General features: G+C 37.5%; 2 protein-coding genes across 2 annotated transcripts in view; both read right to left on the bottom strand.

The window, feature by feature from the left end:
- The window catches only part of LOC140161183 (uncharacterized), a 106,340-nt gene extending 97,562 nt beyond the window's left edge, over window positions 1–8,778 (bottom strand). The window contains exon 1 of the mRNA XM_072184632.1: window positions 8,399–8,778. Coding sequence (XP_072040733.1) covers window positions 8,399–8,485 — 87 coding nt within the window. The 5' untranslated portion in view covers window positions 8,486–8,778. The remainder of the gene's footprint in view (window positions 1–8,398) is intronic.
- Window positions 8,779–12,582: 3,804 nt separating this feature from the next.
- On the bottom strand, window positions 12,583–12,930 carry LOC140160154 (craniofacial development protein 2-like). Its single transcript, XM_072183431.1, has one exon. It carries the CDS (start codon window positions 12,928–12,930, stop codon window positions 12,583–12,585), a length of 348 nt encoding a protein of 115 aa, XP_072039532.1.
- Between the last annotated feature and the right edge of the window lie 9,912 nt (window positions 12,931–22,842).

Genomic DNA, 22,842 nt, shown 5'->3' with positions numbered 1-22,842 from the left:
CTTGAAAGATTATGCGAGCAGCTCTGTTCTGCAATCTCTGAAGGCGGGTGATGTTGCTAGAGTTGCATCCAATTAAGAGTGAGTTGGCATAGTCTAATCTGGACAGAACAACATTTGCTTGTATGTTCATGATGTTTGGAAACCTGTCTGAAATATAATGTTTTAATAATTGAATAATAATAATATGTTTTTAAACCTTTTCACTTATATGGAATGAAAATATAATGCACTAAAGCATTTGTTTTTTTGCCGCGGCCTCTTTGCTTATGTTTGTGTTACAGGAAGTTTTGCATGAAATGTTCGTATTGTTTTCTTTTTCTTTTGCTTTCATCAACACAAAGTGAACCGAGTCCCCATATACACATACATGACCATCTCATTGACTCGTAATAACTTTAATAATAGGACACTTCTTCCTGTATCGAGTCAAGATTCTCTTACTGGACCGTGTTTCGTCAATTATCTTGGTCAAGATCTGATTACATATTCGTTATTTGAATGACACCTGTTTACCATACGGTCACTTGAAAGTACTTATCTCTCATAGAACGACAGTTCTATTTTGTTGCTATTTAAAAAAATAAATTATGGTACTAAATACTAAAAAACAGAATTTCGTACGAAAATCTTAAATGTGTTTAATACTCTACTACGACATATCCTGTTGTAGGAGATGAATGACAGCGTAGCATTGAAGTTTGATTCTTTTCATCGAATAGTTTATTTTTAAGTGCAATTTGGAAGACAACAACAACAACAATTTCTATAGCGCGAACGTTTGGACAGTATTTTGTAGGACATGAGAGAACATCAGACTTATCGAATTGCATTCTAAATATGAAGAATGTCATTCTGATATTAAATAAATCTGATTTTTTGAAATTCGCGATATAATGGAAAATGATTAAAAATTGATATTTTAAATATTTAACAGTCCTCGAAGTAAACTTTTAAAATCTAATGATATGTACTTAAAGTTTTTTTATATGCAGCTGGGATGAAAAGCCGATAATCAATTGAAAATTTTGACCTTTCGTATTGAAGATATGAATGTTTTTCCTCAAATCACCAAAAAAAATTGGGTCTTTTTTGAGAAAAGATGTGTATCTTCAATATGAAAGGTCAAAATTTCCAATTGATCGCCGGCTTTTCAACCCAGCTACATACACTTTAAGTACATATCATTAGATTTATAAAGTTTACTTCGACGACTGTACCGGGTTCGATTCCCATCTATGCCTATTTCAAGACTAGGAAAATTACTGCAGTAAGTTTATTTGGCGCGCGATCTCAGTTAGTCCTATTCTAATGGCTGAGCCTCTTACAGACACCTTCCCTGGAATCAAAACCACGGTTCGCTCTCTTGAGTTCTGAATTTCACTTTGAAGTGAGTTCCATAACATGGGTACAACAGTCGATAAACATAAACACGTGTCATTTGTTCAGATGGCTGATTAACCATGGATTAACAAGATAATAAAGACCACTGAGTAATGCGTACAATTTAATAAGTATTATATAATGCATGTCGTCAATACATCTCAATGTACAATTTCCTATCATTCACAGCACCACCACCAACCAATATTACTTTGAAGTCACAAGTTGATTGATATGGTATGGTTAAATATCCTGTATAGAATGTGTCATCATATTATACCATGTTGAACATTTTCACATTGTGACAAATTATACAACACGTTAAAGTAAATAATGTACATGTTTTGTGCATTAAAGCAACGCAGTGAACATTTAATAATAATAATAATAATACCAGCACTTATATAGCGCTATTACAAATTCAAGGAAAATGAACATAGCACTTTACACAAAAAGAAAAGAGGAAAACAACAACAAAAAATCTTATGAGGTGAACAAATGAGTCTTTAGATGGCTCTTGAAACTGCTGACAGTGGGACATGACCGTATGGATGATGGCAAGTTATTCCAAAGTTTGGGACCAGCAATGCTGAAAGCCCCACCACCAACCACCCGGTGATTCCGAGGGATGACAATACGAGAAATGTCTGCAGCAGATCGTACACCGGGTCTACCTGATTGATATAATTATGGTAATGCAGTCTGTGAGGTATGAAGGAGCCTGATCATTAAGTGACTTGAAAATGTACAAAAGTGTCTTGAAGGCGATTCTATCTTTAACTGGGAGCCAATGAAGACTAGCGAGAAGAGGAGTTGTAGAATGGCGGCGAGCAACTTGAAAGATTATGCGAGCAGCTCTGTTCTGCAATCTCTGAAGGCGGGTGATGTTGCTAGAGTTGCATCCAATTAAGAGTGAGTTGGCATAGTCTAATCTGGACAGAACAACATTTGCTTGTATGTTCATGATGTTTGGAAACCTGTCTGAAATATAATGTTTTAATAATTGAATAATAATAATATGTTTTTAAACCTTTTCACTTATATGGAATGAAAATATAATGCACTAAAGCATTTGTTTTTTTGCCGCGGCCTCTTTGCTTATGTTTGTGTTACAGGAAGTTTTGCATGAAATGTTCGTATTGTTTTCTTTTTCTTTTGCTTTCATCAACACAAAGTGAACCGAGTCCCCATATACACATATATGACCATCTCATTGACTCGTAATAACTTTAATAATAGGACACTTCTTCCTGTATCGAGTCAAGATTCTCTTACTGGACCGTGTTTCGTCAATTATCTTGGTCAAGATCTGATTACATATTCGTTATTTGAATGACACCTGTTTACCATACGGTCACTTGAAAGTACTTATCTCTCGTACAACGACAGTTCTATTTTATTGCTATTTAAAAAAATAAATTTTGGCACTAAATAGTACCATTTGTCAACGCGATAAACAGAATTTCGTAAGAAAATCTTAATATGTTACTCTACCATGACATTCTGCTGCAGGTGATTAATGACAGCGTAGCATTGAAGCTGGATTCTTTTCATAGAATAGTCTATTTTTAAGTTCAATTCGGAAGACAACAACAACAAAAACAATTTATATAGCCCTTGATAACTAAAGTTTCAAAGCGCTCTCGGAGAGCCTTTAAAAATATTTTAAGCAATATAAGTATTAAGTCTTAAGATTGCCCTAAATATCTATGTTCAGAGAGTTCTGAATTTCACTTTGAAGTGAGTTCCATAGCATGGGTACAACTGTTGATAAACATAAACACGTTTCATTTGTTCAGATGGCTGATTAACAAGATAATAAAAGCCACTGAGTAATGCGTACAATTTGTCAAGTATTATATAATGCATGTCGTCAATACATCTCAATATGTACAATTTCCTATCATTCACAGCATCACCACTTTTACTAACACATATTACTTTGAAGTCACGAGTTATTGATATGGTAAGGTTAAATATCCTGTATAGAATGTGTCATCATATTATACCATGTTGAACATTGTGACAAATCATACAATACGTTATAAGTAGGCCTAAATAATATATTATGCAAAAAGCAACGCAGTGAACTTTGCTCAGTATGATGCAACATTTGCTTGTATGTTCATGATGTTTGGAAACCTGTCTGAAATATAGATACATTATTCGGTGTGGCTATGTTCTTAAAACCGTTCCACTTCATATGGAATAAAAACTATATTGCACTAAAGCATTTGTTATGTTAAGAAAATATTCTAAGGAAAACAAAAACAACCTGTTAATATAAAAAATAAAGATGTCCGACTTCTCTGCTTTTCTTGTGATCCACGCGCACCTTCAATCCTAGTAAAAGCTTTGGTACACTCTTCTTAATTTTTTGTAACTGTTTTCTGAATTCAAATTATTGTAGATGGTGGACAAAATATGTCACCGTCCACCACAAACCAGCCGTAAAGTCTGCCCGGCCAATTTTGTTTTATTTCGTGATTAGAAAATATATAATATCATACGCTTTAAAATGGTAAATCATTTGACTTCAAACGATATCCAGAAGCGGGGTTATGGTTTCTTGAAATTTGCTCCTTCAACAAAATGGTACCTTATTTCGGTTCTACGTAATCTCCTTTTCCACATTGCTGGCAAACAGTAATAATTGGCGGTCATTTCAAATTATCCCCAAGTCAACGAGGTTCAGGAATGTCCTCACATTGTTAATTGTTGTTTATACATACCTAAACAAAACACAATGTTTTGTAACCCACCACTTGAACAGGATTTAGCCAAAGCAGACAAAGACTAGAGCTATTTAAGAATTCTTTAGACATAGGTAGAAGCTTATTATCCTCTTCAACAATAGGATTATTGTTTGGTTTAAGGTGTTTGACTGGCACTAGCAAAATGAGATACGTGTAGCACCAAGGTACCTATGAATATAACCTTCATGTACACTCTATATACTGTAACTCAGAATACAATTTACCGACTTTGTGGTGGACGGTCACATATATATTTAGCAGCTCATTCTTTTTATGCCATTTCAAACAAATCTCAATAACTGTACGAAATTATTGCGGCCACCAATATCACCATAAAGCCCCAAGTTTTTATGGTAAGGCAAAATGTCGTAAGGATGCATATGTCCAAATGTAAAATGAGACTAAAGTCATAAATATTAACACAAATATAATTATTTTGTGTTATTACATATTGACACAAATATATTTTGTGTTGACATATATACTGGATCTTACTGGAGACGTATCTAAGATTATTGTCCTCGTATGATTTCGAAACGAAGTAGAGTGCATTAAAGGAATAACATAAACTGGGAATTAAGCGATAAAATAAAGGTATTCAGTATGATAAACTATGATTGATGAAAACAACAAGTATTGTAATTGTTTGGTAACCTGTTTATACTAAATAATATATATGATGAAAACATCTCTGTTTTCAAAACCTATCCACGTATATGATTTGGAAGGAAGTAGGGGCACTAAAGGCCTTTAATTACAGCGACAAAATAAATTACTCAGATCAGATGAAAACATATGGAATGTTTTGAAAACATTTTGAGCAAAACAACCTGTAAGAGTATTTAGAAAGTTCCACCTAAGAGTATTTAGAATTTTTAAAAAAACAGACCCCCGAAAAATAAAAAAAAAAACAAAAAAAAAAAAAAAAAAAAATTACAAGGTCACACGTCATTAATCGTTCAGTTACAATGGCTCATTATAGGAAAAGAACTGCATCTTTCCAAATGTATTAATGAGCTATTGTGACCGAATGCAACCATATGTGATATTGTAAATTGGAAGATGTCTCTACAAAAATCTACCAATGCATTTTACATTTTTTCATTTCGTACAAACGATTAGATTTATTAAAACTATTTAAAACAAACCTTTGTAGTATTCGTGGCTCTCTGCAACTATCTCTGAATCACCTTACGGCAGATGGAGGATCAAATCATATAACGTAGCTACATTGTGCCCTTTCACACAATCTGATCTATCAAGTCATTATTCTTTTGGTAATAAAATACTTTGTTACTTTTAACTTTTTTTTTCATGATTGAGCTGGTCTCTAATAGTTCAAGTTGTATATTGAGATCAGGCCTCTAGACTATTCTAGAAAAGAAATGCACACCCTCTATAGAAATGGCAGAGGAGTTTGGATTTTTGGACTTTTTGTCCAGTTATGACTTTTTAAAAGGTTTCAAAGGCGAAAAATCCAGCAAAATTAGTTTGAGAGGCTCATTTTGGATTTTCATCCATTTATATAGACCTTTGTATAGTTATTTATTTCAGGTATATTTTATTAAAACACTCAAATAGCAGCCAAATGGCTGAATTGCATGGTGAATTACAATCAAATTGATAAAGATAGGCAAATAATAATAAAATACATAAAAAGAAACTTGAATTATTGCACGATACATACTCAATGAAAATTTGTAAATGAACAATCAAAGAATTAAAGGACAAATATAATATAGCTGTAGCTCATATCAACCGTACTCACCTCAACACTATATCTCAAACACACCCCTGCACACACCTCACCACACCACTCCCATACCCACCCCCACCCACCAACATCCACTGATGCACGCCCACACTTACCATTGCACAAAAACTCAACCTAATAAAAATATCAATGTGACGGCATAATAAAGAGATATGATAATATGACAATATGACAGGAGAGGGAATTGCACTTAAGGGCTTGGACTACCAAATCTACCAAACCAGCCCCTCCCATCCATCCATTCGCACAAAAATGATTTAAACCAAATCACTAGATAGACAGGAGAATAGAACACTATAAAGCATGATTCAGGAGTTCAGCCATGTATGGAACTGAGCTTTCCTTGAATCTTTTGGTTTTCCACCTGTAACTCTTTAGGGGCTTTCTTAGGGTCATTGAGGATGAATAGTCAGTGGCAGGGAACCATCTGGAGAATTTTTCAGATGCATGTGCTTTGGAGGCAAACTCCTTGCAAATCTGCCGTCTACGGGAGTGTAGAGGCTCAAGATCCAGAGTGGCAAGGGAGTCGGAGTAAGATTTATACTCCTTTCCAAGGAGTAGCTTACATACACGTTTAAGCTTTTGTGTTATTCTCCCATTGTATGTTATATGTCACATTTTCCCTGGTTATATCCCTGTTATTCTCCCATTGTATGTTATGTCACATTTTCCCTGTTTTTTGACCATTAATATCTATATAGTGCATCAAATTGACGCAGAACGCGACACTTCCTTCCTTCCTCGCATTTTCAAGGAACTGGAGGTAATATTGTTTCAGAGCTGACAGTGCTGAAATAACTCCGCCGAGCGAATCTTATTTTCTTCGAATGAGGGGTCAAATATGTATTTCAATTTCTCCGGATATCCCCCTATGGATAATATAGCCATTCTTTGCAAAGACTATCCTGGTCAAGGAATTTAAATTGGTCCAAAGATTTTAACTTCGTCCAAATCAATTTGGTGGCTGGAGAAATCAATGTGAATGTGCTGGGACAGTTTTGACGAGGCGGTAAATGGACGACGGTGTTTAATAAATCTGGTGTTTAAAGATCTTTCAGTCTCATCATGATTCTGAACACTTGACCTATCTTGGTTATTACGCCAATGGATGTAAATACTGGTTCGGTAATGTTTGTAACGTTTTCTTCTCGATTTTATTTTCGGTGAGACAAGTAGTTGCCTCAGAGATTGAAGCTAACTATCTGACTGTGTATTTGACAACAACTCTTCGGGGGACTTCGGAGGTTCCCTTTACTTTTAAGTAAAAAGGTCTTAAAAGACAGTTCTACTCCACGTTTGTATTGTCATTTTTATGGATTTTTAATTTTATAACTTCCTACGATTTAGTAGCTTTGTTAATTGACCAAGAACATCCTGTCAACGCAGATCTCTACAGAAACATAATCCACATCCTAATTCACCTACTTGCATAATAACTCTTCGCAGATAGGATCATCTCCCCGAGTGTTTGTAGTACGATAAAATCACGAGAATCAGCAATAACTGACTTTTATGATGTTGCCTTGTTGGTTTGACCAGATATTTAGACGTGAAGTACCCAATTGGACGTGACTTGCTTTGGTTACGCATGCATGATAGAGCATTTAAACTTAACATATTCAATCGGAATGATATTTCTACCATCATTATACTATCATCATTTATATCATCACTATTTCACGCCATGTGATTTTAGTTGGCACAGGTGTGTAATGTTAATAACGCTGTCAATTTCTCTATATAGGTGAAAATTTCGTGCAGTATAATTATGTTAACACAATTTGTACACACATGCACCGAAAAACATCACATTTGACTATATTTACGTGTTTGTGTTGAAGCTTGTTGACTAGATACATTCAAATAGCTGGCGCAATATATTGTTTCCATTACTAACGATATTATCATACAAATTGCTGTAAGCATATATATCTACTAGTATTTTGATGAAATGGATTTGCAATAACAAAAAAAATCAAATCAGAGGGCTTTAGGAAGTAAGTAGAATTTTTGTCAGAGATTTTATATCGGTCATTTTGTTGTGATAACAATATTAAATACCCCAAATCATCCCCGATCCAATCGTACGCGTCTCGTATAATAAGCATGACGAAACTGTTGCTGTTGATGATGATAACATGATGATGATAATCATCACCGTCATCATCATCATCCTAAATGATGACATAAATCATGATGATGATGAGTATCATCGTCACTACCATCGTCGTCAAAACAGTCGTAATCATCATCAACATCATCATCATCATCATCCTGCTCCTCCTCCTCTTCCTCCTCCTCCTCATCATCAACAGCAACATCAACATCATTCATTAACATCAACATCAACATATCATCATCATCATTATCATCTTCATCAACATCAACATAGTCAACATCATCATCATCATCATCAACGTCATCAACACCATCATCATCACCATCATAAATACCAAAATCATCATCATTATTTACATATTTTACATACCAAGGCGTATATGGCAGCGGCTACTGTACCTCCTCTAAGTCCACAACACCAGCATGATGTAACTAAGGGACGCTCACAGCAGCCCATATTTTTCAAATCCTGCTACCGTTTGATTCTCGAGGAAATCAATTGACGAATCTGCTACTCCGTTGTGATGCTTGTCATACACTTGATGAATACTCGGCAATGTACTTCATCACAATAATATCCAAGAATAACACACAAGTGAGTGTCCTTACATTGATTGAGTTTGAGTTGAACATACTCCGTACATAATCAGTAGTTTTTTCCTTGCAAGTAGAGAGGAACATACAGGAGCTCAGCTCATATACGTCGTTCATTAGGTACTGAGCGTTTCTAAGTAAGCCAATCCTCATCACAGTACTCCAACAGTGTGACCCGCAGTTGCCTTAAGCGCGTTAAGGGAACACTGAACGTTTTAGTCTCATTGGTTGGATTAATTTTCTTTTCGAAATCGCTCGATTTCTATGAGAGTTGTGTTAAGTCGGTTGTATTAACTACTTTATTCCCAAATATAACGTTGTGCTTATTTGTAAACTGTTTGTGTGGTGTTTATTTGTAAACTGTTTGTGTGGTGTTTATTTGTAAACTGTTTGTGTGGTGTTTATTTGTAAACTGTTTGTGTGGTGTTTATTTATAAACTGTTTGTGTGGTGTTTATTTGTTTCCATCAGACGTTATAGTTTTAGTGAAATTATTTAGCAAACACAAGCATCCCTAAAAGTCATGAAGCAAGCAATATACTTATTTTTACTATACCATGTATATCGGGATTTTACGAAGTCAAACGATCTGCCCGTGGAAATAATTATACGGGTAGGGGAGGGGTCTGACGGCAAACTGAGAAGCACAACAAAAGATCAATAAATACTATGTGCTTTGGATTTGTATTAATGTAACTATTAGCTGAGTTGCTGGGCTGACTGAAAAGATTTTGTTATCATTAGCAAATTGCCCGTCCTACCCCTAGGACTTAATTTATTTTTTTAATGAGTACCGATGCGTTACAAGTTACAAACACGTGTACTTTTCGAATCATAATTGGTAGTACTTAAGTTGCAATTAGTGGGAATAATAATTATTAATATTTACATTCTTACTGACCATGAATTTCGAGTGGATGTGCTCCGAAGTTTTCTTTTGTATGAATAAATAATTTTCAATTATTTGTATTTTGCCGATGTTGTGTACGGAGTCAGGTACGGAGACGAGTCTCGATATCAATTTCCTTAAAATTATTGGATCAGCAGAGTTAAAGAACTAAACATACAAAGGATATGATACTTTAAAAATAATGACCAAAATAATATTCTTGTTTTAAACTCCGCCGAGGCTTTTTGGCGGAGGGGAAGGAAAGAAGGAAGGAAGAAGAAGAAGAGATTTTTTTTTCGCATGTGAGTGTGAGTTAGGTGGGGAAAGTTTTTTTTAAAGTGTTGGTGGGGAAAGTTTTTTGCTCATGTAGTGGGTGAAGGTATTTTTTCAAAAACTTCCTACCTCCAGGCCCCCACCCACCGCCTCCCCGAATCTAATGGTACCAAAAAAGACTACTATGCTGAGAAAGTAGAGAATTGTAAAAATAACTCGAAACGAACATGGAATATTTTAAATTCTATTCTCGGTCGCCAACATACGTCTGATCTTCCAACTATGTTTAACATCAATAACGTTTCAACTTCGGATTCTCAGCATATTGCAGATCATTTCAGTTCATATTTTGTTAATATTGGGTCTAAATTAGCTGGCAAAATTCAACAACCAAATATTGATTTTCGTGATTTTTTAATTAATGCTCATTCTCCTGTTAACTCACTCTTTCTTTCACCCACCAACTTCGATGAAGTAGTCAATCTCTGTATGGCACTGAAGCCTGGAGCAAGCAGTGGTCATGATGAAATCAAACCCGAGGTTATTAAAGCAGTCAGCACCTCAATCGCAACCCCACTTGTCCATATTTTTAATTTATCCCTGTCTTCTGGTTTTGTTCCCCACCAACTCAAGATCGCCAAAGTTGTTCCCATTTTTAAAGATGGTGATCGCCACGATTCTTCCAATTATAGACCAATTTCAGTTCTTCCTGTTTTTTCAAAAATTCTTGAGCGTGTGGTCCACAAGAGGTTGTACAATTTTATTTCCCGATTTAATCTACTTTATAACTCTCAATTTGGTTTTCGTTCTAACCGTTCCACATCTATGGCCATCATGGAAGTCTACAATAAAATTGTTAACGATCTCGATAACAAAAATCACGCCCTTGGTATCTTCCTGGACCTCTCGAAGGCATTCGACACGGTTAACCATGATATTCTATTCTCAAAACTCGCTCATTACGGTATTCGTGGGAATGCCTTCGATTGGTTCAGGAGTTACCTTACTGATAGATCCCAGTTCGTTAACTTTAATCATCGTAACTCAATTCGTTTGAATACAAGTTGTGGAGTTCCACAGGGCTCGATCTTAGGACCCTTATTATTCATTTTATATATAAATGACATTGTGTTCTCAAGTAAATTTTTCTCATTTGTCATTTATGCTGATGACACTAATTTATTGGCTTCACATAAAAATCTCCATCACCTCATACATTCAGCTAATATTGAACTTACAAAAATTTCCACATGGCTTAAAGTAAACAAACTTTCCCTTAATACTAAAAAGACCACATTATATGTTATTTAAAAACAAACACAACACGCGTTTTACGTATCCTGACACTACTTCAATCAATATTGAAAACAAACCTATCTCTAGGGTCTCTCACACACAAAAATTTCTCGGGATACTTTCTGGCTCAACATTATTTTCTCTTTATTCTAGTTTGGTTTTACCACATATTCAATATTGTAATATTATTTGGGCCGACAAGAATAATTGCAATTTACAATCTATTCATCTCAAACAAAAGAAAATTGTCCGTTTATGCACCAACTCACATTACTTTGCACACACACAACCTTTGTTTAAGATAAAAATACACTAACAGTTTATGATATTCACAAACATCAAATTTCCCTCTTTATGTATAAGTACAAAAGTGGTTTACTCCCAAATATCTTCACTGATTATTTTAAGAAGAGTAATACCTTCCATTCTTATGGAACCAGGTCAGCTGAATTGTATAGACCTCACAACTTCAGAACAGATCTTGCAAATAACACAATTAAAAGACAGGGCCCATTAAGTTGGAATGTTATTGATCTCAATATTCGTAACTGTAACACCATTAAATGTTTTAGTAACCTGTATAAAGATTATCTTGTAGCACAATATGAGTTGTAATTAGATTGCTTGGGGTTTTACTTATAGATCATGTTGATTTCCAATCAATGATTCTCGTGACATCGAGTCTCGTAACCATCTTTTTATTATCTTGATTATATCGTATTACCAACATATTTGTCTGTCTCACCTGTGTTGTCCTGTCTCGCTTTGTACATTGTAGTTTTGTCGCTTCATAATGTCTCTCGTCTTTGCACGTAGTATCTAAGTATTAGTAGTTCTCTTATAAATCTCTTTCAGGGTGGCCAAACTTGTACGAGCCTTGTGCTCTTTTTTGGTCATCCCTCCATTGTAATACCGTTTGTTTTGAAATATGATTCAATTGGTAAATAAACTGAAACTGAAAACTGAAACGGTACGTCCCTTGCCCTTGACACAAGCAAGTTTTAATAAGTAGACCTATGGAGAAGCAATAGATTACATAACGCATTGTTCCTTTGTACCGATTGTATTTGCCGATAAGCTATTTATCAAGACAAAAGGGTTCCACCATTAAATCGGTAACTGACCTGACATCATATGAACGCTTTACCAGGCAGCCTACATGTACTGTCAATAGGTGATCAAAAGAAAGTTATGTGAGCCTATCTAGCGAGAGGTACCTTTTGTTACCATCTAGCCTACGACGGGTGTGATGAGTACTGTAAGCACAAAAAGGCAATATGTCGATATGTTTGTCACCCAGCTTGACATTCCATAGGGATTACATTTTCCAACCACCTTTTCTGCGACTTCTTCTACAGCTTTCTCAACATTATTTTCGTACCTCTCGGAAATTGGTGTCGGGTTGTTGTCACACTGGAGGACCTGGAATCTGTTTGGGAGTTGAATCTGGAAATGGTTCTTCCAGTTGTATTTGGGTCTCTTACAAGGTTTACCTTTAGTGGTTCAAAGACTGGTGTGCAGTCGTATGCTGAGTACTCTGTGGTCTGAATCCAGCTCTACAGAGTTATAAGCTCTGAAATTGCGCAGGGAATTTGCCCACTTACTGTTGACAAGGATGTGGTCCAGTTGCTGCTTTGAGCCTGTTGGATGCATCCATGTCCAAAGACGAGTTTTGGGATGGGGAGACCTTGATTGTGAAGGACGGAGCTTGAACTCCTGGCAAAAATTCACTAGTCTCTCTCCATTGTCATTTGTTGTGTCATAAAAACAATGAGGACCAATCTCAGCTGGATGAGATATATGGCTATCTTTGCCAATTCTTGCATTAAAGTCACCAATGATGAGGTACATGTTGTGCCTAGTCACCTTTTCAAGATGGTCTTCTAGTGCATTATAGAAAACGTCCTTTACTCCTGAGGTGGCCGATTCAGTTGGGGCATAATAAGGGACGCACCATTTGATACTCGGGGGGTAGGAAGTTAGGGTCGGGGAAGAAGTTTTTTTTCGCCGCCAAAGGCGGCAAGTTTTTTTTTTAATTTCATGCATTATACACAGTTAGGTGGGGAAGGTTTTTTTTTTTTTTTTTAGTGTTGGTGGGGAAAGTTGTTTTTTTGCTCATGTAGTGGGTGAAGTTATAAAAAAATGAAAAACTTCCTACCCCCACCCTGAGAATCTAATGGTGCGTCCCTAATTGTAACAGTAAGCCGGGGGTTCCCGTTAAAAGAAACTGTTGGTATTCTCTTATTGTAGTGATTGATGGACTGCACACTCTGAAGACACCGATGGATGTGCGTTGACATCAGAAGTCATACATCCCTGCCTTTGGTCTGTGGCAGAACTGTAAATACGCTTAAGTACCCAATTCTTGTTGTCTAGCCATACTTCGTCAGTCTGGGATGATGTAATAAGATGGTGTTCTTGCACACGGACGATGCAACCTATAAGTAGTTGGTGGGTTCTTCCTTGTTGGAATAGTGTACGCACATTGTAGGTAGATACTTCAAGTGGTTTGATGGCTAGGTAGACGAGACATATCGGGACCAACGGTCTGTTATGGTGTGGCAGGTTCCCGATGGCCCGTCATAGAGTCAGTAGAAGACGTCTGCCCAGCTAACTTCGATCTAATTTGTTTGTAGTTTTCGTAATCATTAATTTGCCAGACTTATTTTAGTCAGTGTTAGGCACTTTACTCAATTAGAAACAGGCTAAAATATATTAAAAATACGCCAAATAATAAAATTATAGGACCTAACCAACACAATTAAAAAAAACCTTATTAAACATGATTTTATACAAGTAGACTATAAACAAAATACCAGTTAATCCACATCGCTCTCCAATGTACGGTTAGTGCCCGGCGGTTAGTGCAAGCGCTGGTAACTTCTCCTCAACTGGGTTATTACACTTTTATGTGCCGGTTAGTTTAGTCACATTTTACCATGTTAGTGGGCTGACTTTTATCATACTGTACTTATAATATTGTATTTTAAGCATTATTTGGTACAATTCAAAATTGTATATCATATTGGGCTGTTCCAGATAATAATCAACCCCCCCCTAGAGGGCACCGGAATTCCATCCTCTTTTTGTATGTACTTTGGTCTGGAATTCCAGACTTTTTTTTTCAAAACTCTTTACAGTCACATACTTCCAACCTATAGAGGGCGTCGGAATTCCAGACTTTTCCCCCCCAATGCATTAGGAATTCCAGACTTTTCCCCCAAATGCGTTAGGAATTCCAGACCTTTTTCCCCCCAATGCGTTAGGAATTCCACAATTTTTTACTCTTAATTTCTGAAAATCCATTCAAAGTCATATTCCCAAACCATAGAGGGCGTCGGAATTCCAGACTTTTTCCCTAAATCATTTTGGAATTCCAGACTATTTTCCCCAATGCGTTGGAATTCCAGATGTTTTACTGTTTTGACCAAAACACCTATAGAGGGCATTGGAATTCCAGAGTTTTTTCCTCATAATTTTCAGTTCCAGAAAAACTTAAAAGCCATATGTAGTACGATTTCGTTCAAATTTTAATTATGTTATTCTTTTATACCCGAAATGCAGAAATAATATTATTAGCAATAACTGCCGGGAAGGGTTTCTGTCCATCCATCATAAGCGTATAACAAGGTAAAGTGAAAGAAACCCCACTGGCTATTTTGGCCTTGGGTAAAAATAACAATTCAATGGAAATTTCACACAGTGGCATGGGGGGGCACATTAACTTGTAAATGTATGTACCGACGAAAACATTTTTGCCGACGGACGTTGTGGATTGTTGCCCCAAAATTTTTTTCGACGGTTTGAAAAAGTGAAGAGCCAAATAAATACAGCTAGCAACCGAAAAACAACAAATTTTATGTATAATTCAATTTGTGTCACAATTTCTATACATTTTTTTACAGTTTTTATCTTTCTTGTTTCACCACCATGCATGCATCAGGAGTAGGTCTGAAGTGCCAAAACTAAATCCCTGGATTAACATGATACCTCCCCACATTTGACCTTTGGGGTGGTGCAATAATTATGTGTACCCCCGGGGGGGGGTGAATTCTCAAAATGGTCTGCCAAAAATCGCTTGCCCTCCCCCCCACTCTTGGCCGTGCAAACAAATCCTTTGCCCCCCCCCCCCTTTTGACGTGCCAAAAAATCTTTGCCCCCCCCTTACACATGCAAGATTTTGGGCAACCCGAATTTAAAACCTTAAATTGTCTTAACATATAATGCGAGTGCAGCGAGCTGGAAATTTTGCATATTTGAACGTGTTCGTAACGTTTTCCTACGCCTTTTTAGGGCGTAATATAGAAACGGTGCCCAAAATATCTGTGCCAAAAATTGCTTGCCCCCCCTTTTGACCTGCCAAAAATCGCTTGACCCCCCTTTCGACCTGCCAAAAATGCTTGCCCCCCTTTTGGCCTGCCAAAAATCTTTGCCCCCCTATAATTCACCCCGGGGTACACATAATTATTGCACCACCCCTTTTCTAAATAGAAGTGGTTACAAATTCAAACTCACTATCAATACTCTGTTATTTTCAAGTGTTTACCTACATACATGCATGCCATGTACACTGTATAGGGTATAAAGGCTATACACAGTACACACAATTACATATTTAAAATGGGAATTTTCATGTTGTTAACATTTATTGTGGGCTAAAATGCTATAGGCCTACTGTAAAATTGAAAATGGCCCGGTAAACACAAAATTTCACCTTTTAGTTTTCCCGGTAGTTCTCCGTCATTGTTCACCATTTTTTTAAATATCTACACTATTGTAGCCTGAAAATAGCTGTACATGTATAAACATGTGCAATCCACAGTAATAACTACATGTGGGATATTGCATGTGTGCAACTATTACTGTATTAGTGCTTTTTGGAGTTTGAAATACCCGCTATGTGCTTAGCCCTGCCGTTGAACCTGGCACGGGGTCAGAGGCTAATGGTATTTTCAGAGTTTTGACACTAGGGTAGCCATATATTACCATGGTAACACACTAAATGAAATGTATAAAGTTCTCTACTTGTGTTAACTATGTGTAAATGAAAGTAAGGAAAAACATTGGGAGAAAAGAAAATATAGGCCTATTACATGTAGAAAAAAAAATTTAGTCAGTTCCAACTTGCATATAAAAATTTTGCTGTATTTTTCAGGGGGTATTTGGGAGTAAGTGTTTTACTATTGAGGATAAATCAATGTCATGGGCACTCTGTCTGAGTCTGAAGAAATTAATTTCTATTTTAATATTATCTTGCCTGGACGTGGACCTGATATCAAAATTATTCAGTAGGCCTACTATAGTGTATGTGCGAATTTCATATACATGTCTTTTAGGCCCCATGTCACAGGGGAAGTTGCTCAACTTCGTCCAAAATTGTCAAAAATGACAAAATTGCCTAAATATTTTGCAAAGTTGCGCAAAGTCGCTTTAAGTTGCTTAAATATTTTGCAAAGTTGCATTAAGTTGCCTAAATATTTTGCAAAAGTTGCGCAAAGTTGCTTTAAGTTGCCTAAATATTTTGCAAAGTTGTCCAAAATTGCATTATGTTGCCTAAACATTTTGCAAAGTTGCATTAAGTTGCCGAAACATTTTACAAAGTTGCGGAAAGTTGCATTAAGTTTCCTAAACATTTTGTAAAGTTGCGCAAAGCTGCCCATAGTTATGCAAAGTTGCCCAAAGTTGTGTAAACTTCTCATAAAATTACGTCAAGTTGCTGCTGGTTTTGCTGACTCACCCCAGAAGATTTTAAACCCCTAAAACCAACCCAAAACACCCCCCACCCCGTACCTGCCTACATATGCAATATAAATATCCCGGATAAATATGTCAAATGGTGTCCTCGAAAGGTATAAATGGCCCCCTGACTTGCATCACTGTTATTGGAGACTCAACTCTATCGCCTTCCTGGGTTTTCTTTTCCCATGTTTTGAAAAGTCTGATATATATAGCAGCCGTCCAGTTTTTCTGCCATTTTAGGTGACTATGCCTCGTCTATTTTAAATTGGAAAATGGGCCCGGTAAACACATGGAAAATTTAACCTTTATTTTGTGCTAATGCTATAGTGTAAAATTTAAAATGGCCCGGTATATAGACTTTTACAAAATTTTACCTTAGTAGTTACCTGCCATTGTTTGCCCAAGTTGATTTTAAAAATATCTTGTACTATAATAATTAATAACTTGTATCTCGGTCTACAGTATATGTGTGCATCTATAGTGCTATACTAGTATTATTTATATAGTATGAGTTTGAATTACCCGGCGCCTGTGCCAAGCCCTGTGGTTGAACCTGGCACGGGATCAGAGGCTAATGGTATTTTCAGTAATATTTGGGGTATAAATGAAATATAAATTCCCTACTTGTGATTATAGATATGTGAATCTATGTTGTGTTGGAAGAATGTAAACATGATTGTATAAATGAAGGTAGTTGTTGTTGGAAAAAATATTGGGAGAAAAGAAAATATAATAGTCAGTTCCAACTTGCATATAAAAATCATGCTGTATATTTCTGGGGGATTTTTTTCTGGTATTGGAAGTAGGTGTTTTACTATTAAGGATAAATCAAAGCTAATCAATGTCATGGGCACTTTGAGTCTAAAGAAATTAATTACTATTTTAAATATTATCTAGCCTGGACCTGATATCAAAATTATCCAGTACTACAGGTAATAGTGTGTGCATAAGTTTCATATAGGCCCTATGTAAGTTTATGTGTATGCTCAGAGTTTGGATGTCTTTATCCAATTATTTTGTTTTAAAAAGGAACTGCAATCTTGTACATTTTTCTGTAATTTCATACTAGTATTTTGATGTAATAAATATCAGTATAATTTTGAGTTCAACTGAATGCGTTCATCATGATTAATAACATATTTTTATTTGTCAAAAATCGACTATGGCATAGTCTATTGTAATGATGGATCCCCTGTTTTGTTTTACTGTCACCAACACCCCTCACCCCCATTTTTGATAACTCACAAAATGAGTTTTTTTGTCTAAATTCACTAAATGTCATTATTTTTCTTTGTGAACTTTTATATTTTGACCAAAGACGATCCCAGTCTAATAAGACCCTCTTTTGGGGTAAAATATTCCCCATGCAGTCTCACAGAATGACCCGGGGGGGGGGGAGATTTCATCAAATAACTCCCTTTTTTGGTGTCAAATCTCGCCTATTGGTTTTTGCGGAGTATCAATTTTAAACATCGTATTTTTTCAAAAAAGGAGTTATTTTCATTGTCCTCATAATATTAGCTTGCCAATGGTATGATGTTGTCCGAGCAATATATGCCCTTTAAACAGTTAAATTTTGGTCATGATGAAATTATTACAGTAAAAGTAGAACACATAACACATCATAATTTGTGGTTGGCCTTTTGAATGTTGCCACTTTTAAAAGGGCATTTTGTGATCCACAGCCTCATCCCCCCACTTTTCTCAAAAAAGTTGAGATTTTTACATCACTGGAAACCTCTGGCTACATAAAGTTGCGCAAAGTTCCTCAATGTTAAGCTATGTTAGTGAAAAGTTGCATAAAGTTGCACAAAGTTGCTCAATGTTAATGCAAAGTTGCACAAAATTGTCAAAAATTTTGCAAAGTCAAATGACAACTTTGAGCAGTTTTGTACAATTTTGCCCAACTTTGGTCATTGTTGACAATTTTGGACGAATTTGGGCAACTTCCCCTGTGACATGGGGCCTTCTTTTGTCCAATTATCTTGTTATTAAGCAGGCCCGTAGCCACGATTTTTTTAGGGGGGGGGGTACTGAATTTGGAAAAAGTAGGCTATTTTCCAAAAGGTGGTGCAATTTTGTGAAAAGTGGACTTTCTTCCCCAAATTTGGACCTTTTTTTTGACCAAAAAAGCTTTAAAAATCCAATTGTTTTGGCTCGCTATATACGCTCGCAAATGCTTTAAATTTTGGGACTTTTTGTATACTTTTGCAGGTTCGGGGAGGGGGCGGGGTGTTGCACTCGTGGCTACGGCTCTGTTATTAAGGAACAGCAATCTTGTACATTTTTATGTAACATTTTTTAAATAGGCCTATATAGCTTGTAAATCCACTTAGGCCAAAAAAATTATTGTTGTGTTGCCCTCAAGTGGGAAAATGGGAAAGTTGGGTCGGACGGTCAGATTTCTTCCTTTTTTTTTTCTTTTTTTTCAAACCTTCAATTAGGAAACATTTGTCAATTTTGACTTCTAAAAACCTGTTAGACATCAATTAAAGACTAGTCTTTCAATAAAATATTAATTTTAAGTGAAAAACATTGATTTTTTGATAATCTCTCACAGAATGATTTTTTTTTTGTCTAAATTCACTAACTTCTTATCCAGCTGACCTGACAATAGGCTCAATTTTATATATTTCATTACTTCAGTAGATGAAAGGATTGACAGGAAAAAGGAAAAGAAGCTCTATTTCCAGACGGGAAGGGGCACTCGAATTTGGAAATGACAGGGATGTGCAGACACCAGTTTGAAACTAGGTGTCTTTCAGTGAGAGAATTGACACCAAAAATAAAAGGGAGTCATTTGATGAAATCCACCCCCCGGTCATTCTTTGAGACTGCATGGGGAATATTTTACCCAAAAAGAGGGCATGATAAAGTAGCCCCATTCCCTTTTTGGAAGACTTAATATGCAGCAAAAAGACTTGTTTGGACAACCCCCACCCTGGGTTTTGCCCCTAAACCTAATCTATGAGGGTGTGAAAAACCAAACACCTGTATGATGATGCAGATTTCACAGTGAAAATTGCTTGTGCATGAGAACACAGTCCAATATCTGTGATGAGAAACATATATTTTTTATAGGGCACACAAGGATGCACACCCACACGACTAGTCCCAATGGGACATTTACTCCAGGTCACTACAGCTGATACTGGCTGCTTAAAAGTTCATAGTAGTACCGGTATTTATCCCACAACTCATTTTTCAAGTAAACTACACACAAACTGAATTCTATGACTGGAAACTTTAAAATCCCATTTGCTTCATAATTGTTAAATTTATAAACAGCTATAAAGAAATGTAAATTACTTATTTACACTGTACACACATTGACTATTTAGACAACATGTTCCAACTATATTGATGATATTTTAATACAAATCTTCAAAAATACAAAAATCAAATCAAGTTGAAGTTTACTGGCATTTCAATTAATATTGATGACATTTTGGATTCACTATTTAAACAGGGAAGTGCCATTTAAAGTCATAATGTACAATCTAATATGAATTTTTTTTTAAACCTGATTTTTTGGCATATTTGTAATGTTTCATGTCACAACTTGCACCTAAATGGAATCAGCCAAATTTGTTGTGTTTGTAGGTAAACAGAGCAAAGTTCGACATAAAGTCATAATTCAAGAAATTATGACTTTATGTCCGCCCATAGAACTGCGTGTTAAACGGCCAAAATAACAAGCAGTGTTTCTTTCACGTTACCTCGTTATTTCAGCTCAAAATGGACAGAAACCATTCCCGATCATTATTACTAGTATTATTTCAGCATTTTGAGTATATAATGACAAATTTTAAATTTGAAGGAAATCGTACATTAAGCCTTTAAAGCCCGGGGGGGGGGGACTTCAATTTGAAATGGATATAGGTGTAGGGCTGGCACTTTCGCACTAAGGGGCATTCGGTGAGACCAAAATGTAAAAAATATGGGGTCATTGGGTGAGATCATGATTTTTGGCATTCGGTGAGAGCAAAATGTAAAAAAATATGGGGTCATTGGGTGAGAACATGACCTTTTTTTAAATGGAATCTTTGGGTGAGAGCCGAAACAGCGCAACAGAAACCTCAAAATTGAATTTCTAGTTCTAAATGGCTTCAAATTTCTCTGTTTTTTCAAAATAAGTGACAAAATCAGTGATAAATGAAAGTTGCTGTTAAAATTGTCTTTGGGTGACAGATCAAATGAAAAATAGGGGGTCTTTGGGTGACAGAAGTTTCACAGAACATGTGTTCGTAAAAAAATATGGGGTCTTTGGGTGACAGCGACGCTGAAAAAGGGGGTCTTAACAGCCCTACATACGCGTCACCTCCAAAGTTGGAGTGCCCCCGGGCTTTAAAGCTATAGGATTAAGGAACACTTATAAATTGTTCGATAGATTGGAGATTACCAAATGGTGTCATATTTTAAAAAAATTATATAAGTCAAAATGACTTCCCATAAAACTGCACTGCATTTTGAATTTAACCACTTGAACCTGCAAAATTGCTCTATCTGTGGTAGATGGCAAATAATACTTTCCATGTAGGCATTGGCAATGAAGAGATCCGACTTGGAGTGACAGGGGTTTCTCTTTGGTGAGGCTTTTTGCGCCACGGTTGAGGACCGGGCCGAGAAGGCAACCAAAGCGAGCACTCTGAAGAAGTCAGAGGCTGCCCTGACCAAGGGAAGGGCAGCAAGACGAAGAAGAAACGCAATAAGTCCAAGTCTTCTGGTAAGCGTTCCTCTTCGTCGGCTCCGGCTTCAGCAGGTCGTGCACCACTGACTACACCGGAGCTCGAGGCTACCTCTGCAGCACCCAAAAGTCTGGGAAGCGCAAGAGTAGTGCAGGATCATCAGACAAGCCCCTCAAGAAGAGCAAGCGTTCTTCCAAGGGGAGCAAGTCAGATCGTTCCTGAGGGTACGGCGGTCGACAGTCCATGCCGGCGGCAAGCCATCTCTCCGGGCGCCTGGGTATTGTCGGTAGTGAGCGGGGGTTACAGACTGGAGTTCACCAGTCCCCCCTCGTGCGCCTGCACGTTTCAGAGGTCCACAGTAGTGCCGTCAGACGGCCCCCAGCGTCGGGCGCTACTATCGGAGGTCACTCAGCTTCTCACGAAGCGGGCGATTGTCCCGTCTACCCCCCTTTCCCCAAGGGGTTTTGGAGCACATTCTTCTTGGCTCCAAAGAAGACCGGCGACTGGAGGCCCATATTGAACCTCAAGCCGTTGAACGAGTTCATCAGGCCCAAGAGGTTCAGAATGGAGACTCTCGCTTCGGTGCTAGCCTGTCCCATCAAGGGTATGTGGGCGGCATCGCTAGATCTTGGCATGGATGAAGGTTCTGGGCCTTATGAGGCATATCCAACTGCACCTTCTCGCCTTTTACAGACCCAGTCATCACCCGATATCGTTCGCGGTTCCGATGTCGGAGATCGCGCGAGAGGAACTCTGGTGGTGGACCCATCAGCCCAATTTGACCGACGCGTCAAAGCTGGGCTGGAGGGCCACATCCACGGGGACACATTCCCACATCAACCTTTTCGAGCTATGGGCAGTGGAGAGAACTCCAAGGGGGCACCAGGTCACCTCGGTTGTGCCTGCATGCACTGCGCCTGATAGGGTGGTGCAAGTCCAGGCATATTACGTTGAGAGCGATGCACATAGCGGGCGTCACCAACATCCTCGCGGACGATCTGTCACGAGGGAAGGTGTCGGGACCAACAGAATGGTCCCTTGCTCCGCAGGTCGTCCAGACGATCTTCGAGGTGATGTACCACCCCTCGATAGATCTGTTCGCATTTCAGCGCAATCATCAACTGCCGGTGTACTGTTCGAGGGTCGCAGACCCACAAGCGTTCGCCGTGGATGCTCTGTCCGTAGACTGGGGAGGGATGACTGCATACGCTTTCCCCCGATCTCACTACTCACGAGGGTGGTGGCCAAGATCGGGAGGGAGGACTGCAACGTCATTCTGATCGCGCCGTTCTGGCCGAAACACCTGTGGTTTTGTTCGATGGTGGATCTGCCGCGA

The sequence above is a fragment of the Amphiura filiformis genome, chromosome 9, assembly GCF_039555335.1.
Source record: "Amphiura filiformis chromosome 9, Afil_fr2py, whole genome shotgun sequence".
NCBI classification, from domain to species: domain Eukaryota; kingdom Metazoa; phylum Echinodermata; class Ophiuroidea; order Amphilepidida; family Amphiuridae; genus Amphiura; species Amphiura filiformis.
This window is presented reverse-complemented; position numbering and strand designations above follow the sequence as displayed.

Coding starts and splice junctions, on each gene's coding strand:
- LOC140160154 (XM_072183431.1), bottom strand. CDS start 12,930: ATGTACCTCATCATTGGTGACTTTAATGCAAGAATTGGCAAAGATAGC.